Source organism: Nipponia nippon, unplaced genomic scaffold (assembly GCF_047370975.1).
Source record: "Nipponia nippon isolate SJK-2023a ecotype South Korea unplaced genomic scaffold, ASM4737097v1 scaffold_5, whole genome shotgun sequence".
Classification (NCBI taxonomy): domain Eukaryota; kingdom Metazoa; phylum Chordata; class Aves; order Pelecaniformes; family Threskiornithidae; genus Nipponia; species Nipponia nippon.
In genome coordinates, this window is record NW_028262369.1 from 29,335,812 (window position 1) to 29,350,407 (window position 14,596).

At 44.2% G+C, this 14,596-nt stretch overlaps 1 protein-coding gene across 3 annotated transcripts in view; it reads left to right on the forward strand.

The window, feature by feature from the left end:
• Positions 1-14,596, forward strand: part of BEND5 (BEN domain containing 5) — a 963,465-nt gene that overhangs the window by 936,394 nt on the left and 12,475 nt on the right. For 2 of the 3 annotated variants that reach the window (XM_087732922.1, XM_087732923.1), the window contains exon 13: positions 11,101-11,197. The exons of the other annotated variant lie outside the window; for it this stretch is intronic. In XM_087732922.1, the coding sequence (XP_087589048.1) occupies positions 11,101-11,197 (97 nt within the window). The remainder of the gene's footprint in view (positions 1-11,100; positions 11,198-14,596) is intronic. 3 annotated transcript variants of the gene reach the window in all.

Sequence of the window (14,596 nt, forward strand, 5' to 3'; positions counted from 1 at the left end):
CACCTGTGTCAAAAGTGGATCTGAGAAGGAGGAGCTCTCTCCAAGTCATGCAGAGGTTGGTGCTGCTGTGTCACCTGAGCTATGAATCAGTAAGAATTCTCCAGGATGATACTGGAATTTGTGAATAGAGGCAAACAGGGCTCCTGGAATTATTTCTTGTCACTAATATGGAGATAGAGATAGGCAACACAAGCAGACAGTGAGACTGTGCCAATAGCAAAATAGGACGTGGCCTCAAAATATCAAGGTTTAATAGGAAAAAACGTCGTATAAAAGAACTGGGTTTACAAAAAAAAATCCCACCAAAACAAAAAACCCAGACAGACAGCCTCCTATACCTGTTATCTTTATCCACGGGGACTGTGACTCAATCCAGCCTCTCATTTTGTTGCATAGGCGCTGTGCCAGAGTAAGGAACAGTGCAGCAGACAGGCCTCACCACTATAAGGAGAGTTTGAAGGGGAAGCGATTTTTATAGCTATAGGTGACAGTCTGGAAAATGGAGAGATGCAAAGTTGCTGCTTAGGCCTCTTATAAATTCCAGAGGTTGCTGGTTAAATTATGGTCACAAGCGTTGTTATTATGAAAGCCCTTTTCACCAGGGAAAGCAGTGACTCTAAAGCTGGCCCACCAGTTAATGCTGAATCCCCTTGCAAGCACTTGCTTTGAGATGCCACTGCTACACTGACTGTACAGAGGTGCACTTCCAGCCACTTCAGCAAAGTTGGCTATTGTTTCAATGAGAGGAACTGGTGTATCTGAAGTTTGGCAATGGTTTATTCCTACCCCATCAGAGAAGTGAGGGGAAGAGACAGGCAGTGGAGAAGGGGAGAGCTGCAGACCTTTCCAGCATCTTTATCTGGACACAGACCTGCTGCTGCCAGCAGTCCTTCCCCAGGCAACATGATGTAGGAAAACAAGCCAGTCCGGGTGAGTAGCTTTTTTAGCAAGGGTTTTGTGACAGCAGTCAGAGCAGTGTTATTTGTGGCAGGGACTATATATAACTATATTTGTGTGTGTGTAGATTAAATATATATATATGTGTAGTGCCTTATCACTGCATTCCAGCTTGAATTTAAAACACAAAGGAAAAATCAAAGGTTTTAGAAAAAGCTAAATTTATCTGGGAATGGGAATTAGAATAGCAAAGAGGCAATTAATTGGGGTATGTGCGTGGAGATTATAGTAATATTTTACTCCTTCCTTACAAAGACTAAAATAGCATTAGTTTCTCTACCTACTAGTAACAGCTCTAATTCTCTTATTCCCATTCACCAACACCACTCTGGAGTGTCCACCTACAAATGAGGTGTGTCCAGCTGATATGAAGAGAGTTTTGGCCCAGCTCATGTGTGTCCCTGCTTTGGGGAGGAAACCCCGCTACAGCAGATAGCCTGAGCTTAAGTGTGGCATTGACCCTTGAGTCTGAGTCAGCAATGTAGGCAGAAATGAGGCCTTGACATTCATGAGCTGATACCCCTTCCTTCTCATTTTACTTCATTTAACTCTGATTGTCCTCTCATCCTTTAGTGCTAATCAATGCCAAGCAAAGCGCCCAGAGACACCTTCATAATTGATTTATCCCTTGAGCTGGACCCGCTCTGCCACCCCAGCCCAGCCTGGTCCTTGCAGAGAGGCCAGGTGCCCTGTCTCTGGTTTGGTCAGGCATAGTTCCCATCGCAAAACCAATCCGCAGATCATTTTTGTGCTCTGACAGCCCTGGAAATGCGCCGCTCCCAGCAGAGCTTTCTGCTGCCTGCAGCCTACACCACAGTGCCTTATTCTGAATCAATACTTGCAGATACTGGAGATAACTCAGGGAGAGAAATACATTAACGTAGCAGAAGAAACAAAGATAATGATATTTTTTCTTCCTTTTTTTTTTTGTCTTCCCTCCTTTCTCCCACAGAAATAAAACTTTCTTTGTTTCTCTCCCCCATCCTCATCTCTATGATCTGCACCTGGCAGGGCTCCAGACTTTTGAATTATTTCCCACTTTTCAATAAAGCCTTAAATCTTTTTTAAAAACTGCTTGTTTTAATTGAAAAAAATTCAATCAATCAATTTGCCCCTTCTCTACCCTTTTGCCTTCCTCCCCTCCCCCAAACAGACCCATTTGCAGTAAATAATCTGTAGCCAGACTTTCTGCTCTAAAGAAATAAATAATTCTGAATTTGCTGAATCCCGCCTGATCTCCCAGCTCTAAATCATTGCACTTTGTACTGAGCTCAGCCGAAATGTTGAACACACTGAAGCATGACTATTACTTGGAGACTGCAAGTGTTTTTAAAGGTACAGCCTCTGAGGCCATGGTCCTTTTTTCTCCCAGGACAGTCTGAGAGAGGAGCTAAGCCAATTCATAGAATCATAGAATCATTTAAGGATGGAAAAGACCGTTAAGATCATCAAGTCCAACCGTTAACCTAGGACTGCCAAGTCCACCACTAAACCATGTCCCTAAGCACCATGTCTACCCGTCTTTTAAATACCTCCAGGGATGGAGACTCAACCACTTCCCTAGGCAGCCGTTCCAGGGCCTGACTACCCTTTCAGTGAAGACTTTTTTCCTAATATCCAACCTAAACCTGCCCTGGTGCAGCTTGAGGCCATTTCCTCTCATCCTATTGCTTGTTACTAGGGAGAAGAGACCAACCCCCACCTTGCTACAACCTCCTTTCAGATAGTTGTAGAGAGCAATAAAGTCTCCCCTCAGCCTCCTCTTCTCCAGGCTGAACAACCCCAGCTCCCTCAGCCGCTCCTCATAAGACTTGTGCTCCAGACCCTTCACTGGCTTTGTTGCCCTTCTTTGGACACGCTCTAGTACCTCAATGTCCTTCCTGTAGTGAGAGGCCCAAAACCAAACACAGTACTTGAGGTGTATTGTATTGTATTGTATGTATTCCTGAGGATAAGTTGTGTCTTCCCTGCATTTTGCCCACTACAAATGCAGATGTTGCCTTGTCTTGAAGGGACTTATCAAAAGTGGGAGAAATTCAGTGGGTCTTTGAGCAAATCCCGAAGAAGAGGTATCTTGACTGAAATCATCTAGGAGCCACTGGACTGAGTCCTTTTTCAGATGGGTGATATAAGGTAGGTTCCAGGAGGTCCTCTGCATCTGCTCAGACACTGGAGAGCAAATGTCCATGCTCCCAAGTGCAAATAGTTGCACTTGAACTCAGAAGAGCCTGGGGTATCCCAGCCAGGGGAGGAAGGTCCCCAAAATCATTATGAGTCTTGCAATGACTGTCAGCATTCGGCAATTCTCTTTATCTTTCCTCTACACAAAAACTTTAAAAACAATTATATGCAGGTTTATATCACCAAGGAACACAATCCTCATATTTCTTAATTTCTCATATTTCTTATTTAATCATATTTCTTAATGTCTTCTTTTTAGAATTGGTCTTGTCAAAGCTATTGACTATGCCCTGTCTCAAAATGCAAGCTGCAGCTGAAGAGGGAAAATGCAGCATGCCAACAGACTACTGATGCCTAGTTATGATTTATACAACTCATGAGCTTCCAACAATTTAGAGATGAAAAATGGTTTATCCACACTTTGGTGTGTTGAAACACTCTTTCTATCATTTATCTTGAAACCGATTTTGTTTGGGTGGTGGTGAATGTTATGCACAAAGCCGTGAGTGGAATGTCTAATGGGAGCTGTCAGACATGGAAGAATGGGTGTCATCATGCTTCTGGGCTGAGATGTGAGGGACTAAGAGGATCCCCAAAAAGTTCAGCTCATGATTTTCCAGTGTATTTGGGGGGTTTTAATTAGAATTGGAAAGTATTGTACTGTTCGTACATTTCCAACCAAGCTGAAAACAAAAACTGTTAAGACTTAAATTTTCATGCTGTTTTTCCCTTGTGCATTTGAGAACATTCATCAGTGATAGGAGAAGATTGTAAATGCTGGATTTTCACTTGGAAATTGCTTCTCCTCTCCTCTCCTCATCCCTTTTCGCTATATCAGAGAGAATCAGCTCTGTAATTTTCATTGACTGTGTAAAGAGCTGAGGTCAGCTAATCCACAAGGGCTCCTTCCCAGATTTGGCAAGTGACCAGAATTAAACAATACCAAGATCAGAAACGTTAAAATCACAAGAAGAGACTCATCCTAGTGTTTTCGTGATACTCTAAATAAACATCTGTCAGACATTAACGCGAGACCAGTAAATGCAGGCCCAAATTAATTTTGGGACAATTTGATAGAAGCTGTTATAATCAGGTTTTAAGGATATAATATTTAAAGTATACCAACATACAGAGCAATGCTGATGCAATATTTTCATTAATTAAAATATATTGGTGCTGAAATTCACTCTTTCTGGGTTTTTCTTTTTCAGCTGTGAGCCTGGTTCTGACCTTTGTCCCTTAGATAACCTCATCAGGAGTCAGCACTGCTAAGATATTAAATAAACCATTTTCTTTGGTCATTTTATAGTTTAGGCCAGATTACCATTTACAGGAGGGCCCACTTCCATCTCCCACTGGTGTAGAGGGACCGTAAGATGGATACAAAGTAACTTACACGGAGCAATGTGAAGATGGCATTAGGATAATGGAGCAGCAGTCAGAGGTGTCCCTGCAAAATCACGCTTATAGTGCTGGTAAATGGCACGTGGATTCAGAGGTAAAAATGGGCAGTAGCCCTGTTGTGTTTCCAGTGTTACTCTGGCAACGTCTGAGACATCTCGCCCCTCTCTGTTTCTGTGCTTGCTCTGAACAGCCTGATTTTCCTTTCCCCAGCTGTGTGTCTCGACTCCCATGTCGAATTAAGTGCTCCCTTTTCATGGCCACATGTGGGAGCAGCTCTGCAGCTCAGTATTGCATGGAGGTTTTAATCAGTAGCAAAATGTGTTCAGTTGGGTGGCTCCTTCACCGGTGCTGCTGTGTTGCAGAGGGAGAGTTGGGATACACAAGCACTCCACCACACTCCCCGCTGCTCCCCTTGAGTCTCTGCCACCCTTCGATGGCAGCACCTCTGCGGGGTCGGGAGTGCTTGGCTCTATCCTGGCACTGGCTCCTGTGCAGCACCTCCACCACCTTGCCTTTTTCTCCTTCTACCTCGAGATCCCTCTGTTCCCCATGTCCAGGTGTTAGCTGGGATCTGCCTGTTTCAGTTCAGTTCATGAGAAGGGCAGAAGCAATAGCTGATATTGAAATGAGTTCAAGGGAAGTACAGTGTGGTCCTTGCGGCACAGTCCCTCTGGCAGAGAGAAAACAGTGCTCTCCAAGATACCTATTCTCCAACCTCCTCTTTCAGAGGAGGAGGGAAAATTACAGGCCTCTGATTACTCAGGGAGAAGAGCACACTGCTTCCATCTTCGTAATTTCTTCCACCACAATCAAGCATTTCAGGAAAAGGGCCTGAAAGCCTGAAACAGTCAGTCACGGATCTTTCCGCCTGGTTCCTTCCCTGATAACACACAAGAGGAATAAAAACGAAGACTTGTCATTGCTGTTACGTTTCATTTCCAAAAGCATTTGTCCCACGGGGGATCAGGAACTGAGGCTGTTGGGAATGGAAATACTCTCCTTGGGGAAAGTCCCTTTGCTGTTTCCAGGCTGGCTGTGTTCAGGGCCTTTATAGATTTTAAGGCTGGATGGTCTGTTTGCATTCCTCTAGCTTGACCTGCTGAGTATCATGAGAAGGTGTCACCAGTAATTTCCACATCAAGTCTTCCTCTTAGACTGAAGCTACGAAAAGCCCCGTTCTCATTGAAAGTGGCAGTCTCCCCAGAAAGCATACCAACCTGCACCTCACAGCTCTGTAAAACCAACAGCCTGAAGCTTTAGTGCTTGCATGGCCAGGTCCTGCTCTCTCAAAAGGCAGTAGGGAGGACAGGGTAAGTCCTGTCTCCTTCCCACACTCCCTTTTAGAAGCTTCCTCCTTTGATAATGATTTTGAAATATGTAACCAGATATACTAGACATTGTGAACCTTGTTTCCCTGGAGTGATAGTCTCAGGGAAGGACACATCATCAGCACCCAGACTTGCACCATGTTAAATGCTGGTGAAAAGCCATAGCATAGCCCCTCTCCCCCTCAACCCGCCCGCCCACTGCCAAGTCTCTATACTGCCCCAATTACACTTTGCTTGAAGTTGGCCCCCCAATTAGATGTGATATGGGCAGCATCTCTTATTTATTAGAGAATAGTGTCAGCCCCGTGAAACAAAATAAGTAAGTAACTGGTGAAAACAGCTCTGCTAAAATAGAGGACTAGTTCTGATCCGGCCGGGTGTGATATAACACAGTAGTTTAAAGCTGTGTAATGCCATTTTCCATTAGAGCTCTTGTTCGAGTCAGGAAGGGGTTTGATCCATTGATGGAAGCTGCTACAAACAGACGAGAAAACCTCATCCATATTTCTCTTGAGATTGTACAAAGCTGACAGTATGCTAGCTGACCACAGTCATCTGGGACTCTCCCACACAAAATAACCTTCTTTTCATAAATAAAAGGATTGTTGTTGTGGTGGACTGAGATTTGCTGTAGAATTCAGTTTTGTCAAACAAAGAGCTTCTGGTTTTTAATTTGAGCCATTAATAAGATTCAACTTTCTCTTTGTGTCTCATTTTCCTTCCCCTCTTTTTCCCTTCCATATTTTTTTTCTTCCTCTCTGTCTGTCTTTAAGATAACTTAAAGCTGTTTCTCTGAAACAAAAGATTTGCATGGGTCTGGTCAGTGGTGCCTCTAGATTGAATGGTCACAATTTCAAATCCTGTTTAGGACTAAACTTGGACGAATTCCATAAGCTAATAACCTAGTGCAGTGTTTCAAATTGATGGAGGTGCCGTCCTCTAGATGAGACATAAAAACAGAGATCCAATCTGCTTGGCAGAGACCCCACAGGACTTATCAAAGATGAGTGGGGGCTGCTAACTGTTTTGCCCTTGTCAAATCCTTACCACCACCACAGCTTCTCTTCCTGTTCCAAAGCAATGACACTGGACCTTATGAAAATGAGATGGTGAACTTGAAGGAGCCATTCTTTTTCTAATTATTTAAAGCAGTTTGCAGTGTCTGGCAAAAGGGGGGAGAGAGATAATCCACTCACTTGAAAGTGGAATGACCCTGAATTTTAAAAAGCAAAACAAAAGCGAGCGAATGGTGCCACCATGCTCTGCAGCAGTGACATTATTAAATGATCAGTGAGCTATTAAAGCAGCAACATTTAGTACCTCCCCTAATGACTTGTACTGCTAACTCGTTTCCAAATTGAGATTTTTATTGCCTCCATGCACAGACAGGACAAGGCTGTGTCTGTGCTTGTAGAGGCTCCAGCTTAAGCAGACTGTTCACAATAGGATCAATGAATCTTCTCAGTTGAAAACCAGTAATAGCTTATGAGATTCTCCACTCCTCTGTTCTCTTTTCTTACTGGGGCTGGAAGCTTTGGGGTGTGAGGCATGGTAGGGATCATAAATATGGGGGATTTTGCAGAGAGCCCGGCATGATTCTTGAACTTCCTAACATCTGTGAAATTTGGCAGAGTTGCGCATAAACAGACTGTTCTGAAATCTCCCCAAAATCACAGATGCTATTCAAAGAATGAATGTTGTGAGAATGGCGTTTGCAGGAGGGGCCTTGGGCATGCTGGTTTCCACTTCCAGGTAAAAATATGGAAAATGGAGGAATGAGTCTATGGAGGAGGAAGGGAGAGGAAAGGGAATTGCAGATGCTAGCGAAGGGCAAGATTCAGCCAGATGTTTCCACTGTGACTCTCCCAAATGGATTTCTAGTGTCTCATATGAGCTGAGCTCCTGTGACGGGAATAGCTGGGAAATGGCCTTCTATCTAGTGCAGTTCAAGCTACATAGGGAGTTCCTGTGGGCAAAAGCACAGCACGTATGATTGCAGAAAGGAAGTTGGTTAAAAAACAAGCAAACAAACAAACCACCCAGAAAAAGCGGGTTCTGACTGTAGTTGCAGTTATTTATGTGCTCATGATATACTGTAAGCCAAAGTGGAGTCTGCGCCTTCCATGTACCTGAAATAAATGCAAATGTTATTGCTTTGATTTGTTTTTCTCCATCGGTTCTGCACACGTGTGCCGTCTGCACTTGCTGAGTGAGTCAGGCCATTTCTCACCCAGGCTAGGCAGTCACAGGGAGAGACTGTTACTGCTGTTCCTGGTTTTATGTATCAGGTGCCTGATTTCCATGACAGAAACCGCTCATCCTTTGCAGAGGCAGCAGGCAGAGCAGAGGGGGTAGGATGGCTTGACAGACTAGTATTAGAAGATGCACATTTTGTATCCCATGCTGGTTTGAGTCTCTTTCCATCAATGCCAACTGCAAGTTGTTCCTATTTTGTGACTCTTCAGTTGGTGCATGTGGCACAGGTTTGCATTTCCAGTTTCTTGACAGTGTCCATCTACCTGTGTGTCCGTGCTCCGCAAAATGCCTTTACCTTTCCTGGTAATATTAGCAAACAGGAGGTCTGTGTGGGCTGCAAAACATGTTAAGAACGGTAGAAAAATGGGCTGAAGTGCCCTTAGAGGCCCTTCTATACTTCCCTTTCTGAACTTCATGCAGCACCAGTTAGACCTAAACCATTCCTGTCTGCTGTGAGTTTAACCTGTTCTTGAAGACCTCTGGTCTGGAGATTTCCAGATGTGCTAAGGCAGGTTATTCCAGTGGTTAACTGTCCTTACCTTTATAAAGCTGTTCCTAAGACCTATGTTCAGCAGTAGAACTGGATTCTTCTAGGTCAGGGTTAAGGCAGAGTTGTAAGGCACCACATAGGAGCCCACGTAGCCACTTCCTCGGCTGCACCCACTCTCATCTAAGGGCTTCCTCCCCCAGGAGAGCAGGTCAGGTGTTTCTCACCATGCAAACACAAGCAACGTAGAGAGACAAAGAAAAGGGCAGCAGGGCCATTTCTGGCAGAGGAGCCTTCTGAGATTGGCACTGACAAAATGTCCTAGAGACTTTACTGAGTCCAATTACCACTTTATGTCTTTAAAGTGCCAAGTAAATGAAAGAAACTACAAGATCAAGCCATGTTAGTCGTCTCAATCCCTTAAATGTTTGACAGCCCTCTCCCCTTCTTTCTCGCTTTCTCAGACTACTTTGAACTCTTAACCTTTGCCGCTGCTTTGAGTTCACATCTGCAGAAACCAAACTACCCCCAGCCATCCCCAAATTCCAGTAACAATCACAAAACACTTTCAAAGCAATGCTGCCCTCCCTCGAATTGATAAACTTTAAGCTGTCTCCCAACTTTCTGGACTTTCATGCACGTATGGTTAGTCTCGTCCGTCAGTGCTGGCAGGCTGCAGGGGAGCTTACTGGGTACTGCAGCAGCCGTGAAACAGCCGGTGCTGTTTCACACAACCAGCTATCCCTGTCCACACAGACAACAGCCGTGAACACCAGCTGTTCAGGCTGTGCTGTACTGTTGGGCAGAAGAATATAGATGCCCGCAGCACATATGGTATTAGGATTGCAATGAGCATATCAGGATAGACCCTGAAACAGAAGGGATAGATACATTTAACCATCCCCAGGTACAGCAGTGGGAACAGGACAAGTGGGACCAGATCACTGGAGAGAAAAGCAGTGTCAGGAGTCATCCTCAGCCATTAGAACTGGGCTCAACTGCAGCACTAGCAGAGCTGGTGGCTGGCTTTTTGCAGAACTAGAGCTAAAGACTGAGCCACATCAGTTCAACCTCCCCTTTAAATAAATAAATAAATGATAAACAGAGATCTCACAGTGATGCCCAAACCTGATGTCTCATGCTCACTTGTTTGGATGTGTCTAATGTAAATGGGTGGGTAATAAAAGCTTCATTTAGAAGCTAGCATCTTCACAGGCGCTGCTGGAAGCCCCTGGGACACTGCACTTCTGGAATTTTCCTCTAATGGAAACATCAGCAGATAACTATTGATAAAGCAGAACATGCATGCATGCACACAAAACAATCCAGCAATGGTTTATTTCCCTGGTCTGCTGGGTGTCAGATGCAGAGGTGTATTTAGATTCCCCAGGTTATGTACCCACCGCAGCTACTGCATCAGCATTCCTGAAATGGCCATTTCGATGACCATTTGGGGCAGTGCCCTGGAGAAGTATGTGGTTATTGTAGCATGGATAGGCATCAGTTCAAAAGAGGCAAAGCAGTCCTCAGCCCCTGTAATACAGCTGCGGATAATGGCATCGACTGCATTTCTCCCAGCTGGACATCACCCTGTAGATGATAAGCAGGCACTGCTCTGTAACGGGCAGACCTAGTGCTGACATTTTACACGAGCAGGAGATTCAACCCATAGACGCGTTGTCTAGGATATTATTTTTCAATGCATTCGCAGGTTATTCAGCTTCTTTTTAGGCAACTGAGTCTTTAGGAAGGTCTGGTTCCTGTGCCTGCGAGGTCTCTGTGGCAGCTTGGATGTGCAGCACCTGCCTAGTGTTGGGCTCAGCGTTAGCTGAAGGAGGAATCATGGCTAGTGAGAAGAGCCCCTGGAGTTACTGCTGACCTCCTTAAGGTAATCTACTGTGCTTTCAGTTCAGTGCTAAAATCACCACTTCAGGTCCTGAATACAACACAATTAAAGAACATTAAAGAAAAGTATATTTTCCCAGGACAGTGTGGGGGTCAGTGCTAAATGTTTGGAGGGCTACAGCTTTAATCCCAACCTTGAGTTTGTACACTGGTCCATGGCTGGTTCATACCATGACATTGTTGACCTCATTTCCTGGATACAAGCACAGAAATACTGCCTGTATCCAAGCATTTTTAGGTAATTATTTCCTCTGAACGTGGAAACTGGAAAGCTCCTGTTGTTTAGTGTATTACTTCATGACGATCACAGGGATCTGCAACCAGGCGTGGGGGAAAGGGAGATTGTTTCCTCCTTTCTGTGGTTTTATGCAGCATCTGCCTGTGAAAACAAGAAGCAAAGAAGATGACCCCCACTTTATCTGCTTGCGTAAGTCATTTTGCTTGAAGCCTGAGCACTGTGGGATGGCTAATGTAAAACTTGCTCATGCATCAAATAGCAGTAATTTACCTTTAGACTCTGCTTTTTTATTATTATTATTTTTAATTATTTCCAAAAAATGCTCCTTAATTAAAAACTCACAGATATGAAGCTGGGAAGAAATGTGGCCAGGACATTCTTGGATTACTACAGGCTGAACTCCTTGGTGGAAAGACCACTAGCACCTACTCCTAAAACTCGGTAGGTCAGAAAGCAATTTCTCTTGCTTTAGCAAGGCTGCTTTTTTAATACCTTTTATGACTAAACTTCAGTGCTACTGCATTATGGCTTTATAATAAGCGTGCTAGTCTAACTGTGCTTATTTTATTGAAATTCCATTCGGAAATAAAGCATTTATGACCAGAAAAGATACTTGGTTTATGTCTGAAAAAATATTCAGAGGATTTTGAAGATATAAATATTTTTCCTGGATTCTGTCTGCTGTACACCAATCTCACACCAGTATCTTTAACGGACTTACCCTTCGTTTATCTCCTGGGAGTGAGAGGAGAATCAGACCCACTTTATTTTAAAAAGTTTTAATTCTGGAAGTGAAAACTTTTTCAGTGCTTCAGGAAATTACTGGCAAGCCTGTGCTAAAGGCAGGGCTCTCCATCTCCCCTTGGACCTGCTACAGTGCTGGCAGCCAGATGTCAGGTTCCTTCTGCCAGTCCAAGTGGGACCCTTTGCCTGGGGATCCCCTCTCGCCATAAGTCCTTACGCCAGCTTTACAACCAGTTCAGTGGATGTTTGTCCAAAAGGAAGTCTTTTTGGACATGAAGTAAGGCACTGGTGAGCAATGCACAAAGGTGTGAACAGAGAGTTTGAAATGCTCAAGCTTGAATCCCCGCGGTACTGCTGGCCTTCTGTCTGGTGTTGGCCAGCTGGTGTCCTTACAGTGACTCTTAGCTTGTGTGAGGAGCAGGGGAGATGCCATTGAACTGTCAAGAACTGTCATTCCTTGAACAGGCAAAGCTGTGTAATAATGTGAGGAGGGGAGCAGAGCAGGAACCAGAGCTCCTGTTCCATGGGAAACACCATATTCAGAATTTGCCTCTGTTCTGAGAAAACAGCAATAATGCCTCCAAACGCAAAATCTCCAATTAAATGCATTTGGCCCAATTGGAATGTTTCATTTGGGTTTCAACTCTTAATAGCACAACCAAATATAATTTATATTTTTCAGTGGAAAAGCAAATTCCAAATTGGCAAGAGAGGCAGCTGAGCCTTGAAATTCACTCCCTTCTCCCTACTTTTTTCCCCCTTTAATAAACTACCTATGGAAATAGTTGCTTGTTTGCAAAGGAACACTTTCCTACTGAAGATTTTCTAGTGATGCATAAGATGGATGTTACAAATATCAGCCCAGACCATAGAGCAACTGCTGGAGTTCGTTCTGCAGCCCTTAAAAATCCTCTCAGTGCAGCCATTCTGGCAGTTCCTTATATATGTGGTCAGGGCCAGCCTGACTGCATTAGTGTTTAAATGCCCTGCTTTGAGTCCATCTCCCTTTCTCTGTTCATGATCTTGACACAACAGTTTAGGCTGGCTCAAGGAGGATTGTCAGCACTGCAGTTCTGAATGCTCTTATCTGCAGAGACCTGCAGGGTTAGCAGAGAAAAGCATCCAGCATCTTCCTCTCCTCCAGAAAATGAATGTATCATTTCTCTCAGACTCCCAGGGGCCACAGCCTTCAAGGCTAAAAACCCACAACTATTACTGAACCTAATTACCACCTGACAGCAAAGTACTTTTCTGTAGCATCATTCAGTTACCTCATCAAAAGGAATGTTTGTTTGCTTTCTTCACTTTAAATTAAAGAACCACTGACAGTGGTAACTGAAGCATTTTAATCTCATCAAATATCCATGTCCATCTCTACAGAGACAGCCACGCCAGCAGGGAAAGATACACATCTATAATCGGGTTGCAGAGAGCAAATTTTTCTTGTTCCCCCACCAGAGTCTAATGGGGTGAGGGATCTTTTGTTTGGGGAGTGCTACCTCGCACTAAAATCCTAAATACGGTAAATGTTCAGCCCAAAGCCAACAGATGTTTAAGGAATAGATTTTTTAAAGATTCATGTTGTTAATTTCCTGATAACTTTCAAATACCAGCTTTTCCCTGTAAGCAGATAAATGCCTTCTATTTGTATCCTGGGCTTTGTCACCTGACATTTGATCAGAGCCTGTATATACATAAAATGTACATCAATGAAATGAAATTGTTCTTTGAAGCTGTCGTGTTAACTGCAAACCTGTCCAAAAGAAAATCTTGCAAACTGCTGGGAAACAGAAGGGAGATGGCTGTGGCTTTAAATATGCCTTGGCTAGGCAGTGGCACTAGGAAGGGATTGGAATATGTAAAATGATACTAAATATCTGTGTAATCAGGACTAATTATATGGCATGGTTATTAGCTTTGAAACAGGACATGTTGTGCCCACAGTTTATGAAAATATATTAAAACATTACCAGATTCCACATACTCATTGAAAGAAAGCTGCAGAGTTAATAAACGTGTAAGGGACAACTAATTGCCTGCTTTGTCCCAGCCTACTACAGGCAGAACAATTTCTGTTTGAGGGAATAAGTGCAGCCAAAATGTGTTATAACGATAGCCCTGGAAATAGCAACAACCTGCAACACTTCCAGAGCACATCTGACTGAAAGATCTTAAAGAAGGAAATGTTTATGCTGGTATCACCATGTTGCAGAGAAGGAAATTAAGGCACAGAAAGGGAGAGACGGTCCTGAGAGTCAGAAACATGGCTGGTACCCAAATTTAGGCACCTTTTAAGAGTTTAGTCCACACAGTCAGGCTGTCTGACAACAGCCATACTAGAGCATAAGCAATGCTGGCAGTTCAGTGGGAAATGAATTAGGATCATCTGGAGCAAGAGGCAAGAACTGATGCAACAGCTCTGGCTACAGAACCAAGATTAAGGCTGGGGCTAGGGTACCCTCTGCTATCCCGTATACTTGTGCAGCTTATTTCAAGAGGTAAAGAGAAACAGCTATATCTGTATAAGGTGCTTATGTGCCTGCAAGTGAATCCAACTGTTTGGCTGGACCTGTGGTTAAATTCCACCTGCCCTTGTCTACAGCAGCCCCTGGGACAAGTGTCACCTGTAGATGGGGCCTTCAGTTCCTCACTGTGGAACTGTGCCCACCAGGAGTCAGGCTTCATCGGCTTCCCAAGAGGCCACCATGAAAGTGAGGCTAAGGCTGGAGCCCTCAAGTATTTGCTGAGCCTGCCAGTGGGGAGGCAGTACGGGTGCTGTGTTTTGTCCGAGCAGCTGGTTGCTAGAAATTAACGTTGAACCCATCATTGTGCTGGTGGTCTCTGAAGGGTTGGGGTAAGCTTCGGTGCACCTAACTCTGCACTGGGCAATCCTGTTCCCTCCCAACATGTCCTCACCAGTGAGAGGAGGTGTTCACAGTTGCAGGCCATAGACATCAAGCTTAGAAGCTTCTGCTCCCTCTATAACCAAAGGAACCTCTGGGCAAACCTCAAGTCCCCAAGTAGCTCAGATCCCTGAAAAGACCTCTGGACTGTGCACTGACACTGTAGAGAGGCCAGACATGAAAAGAAATGCTT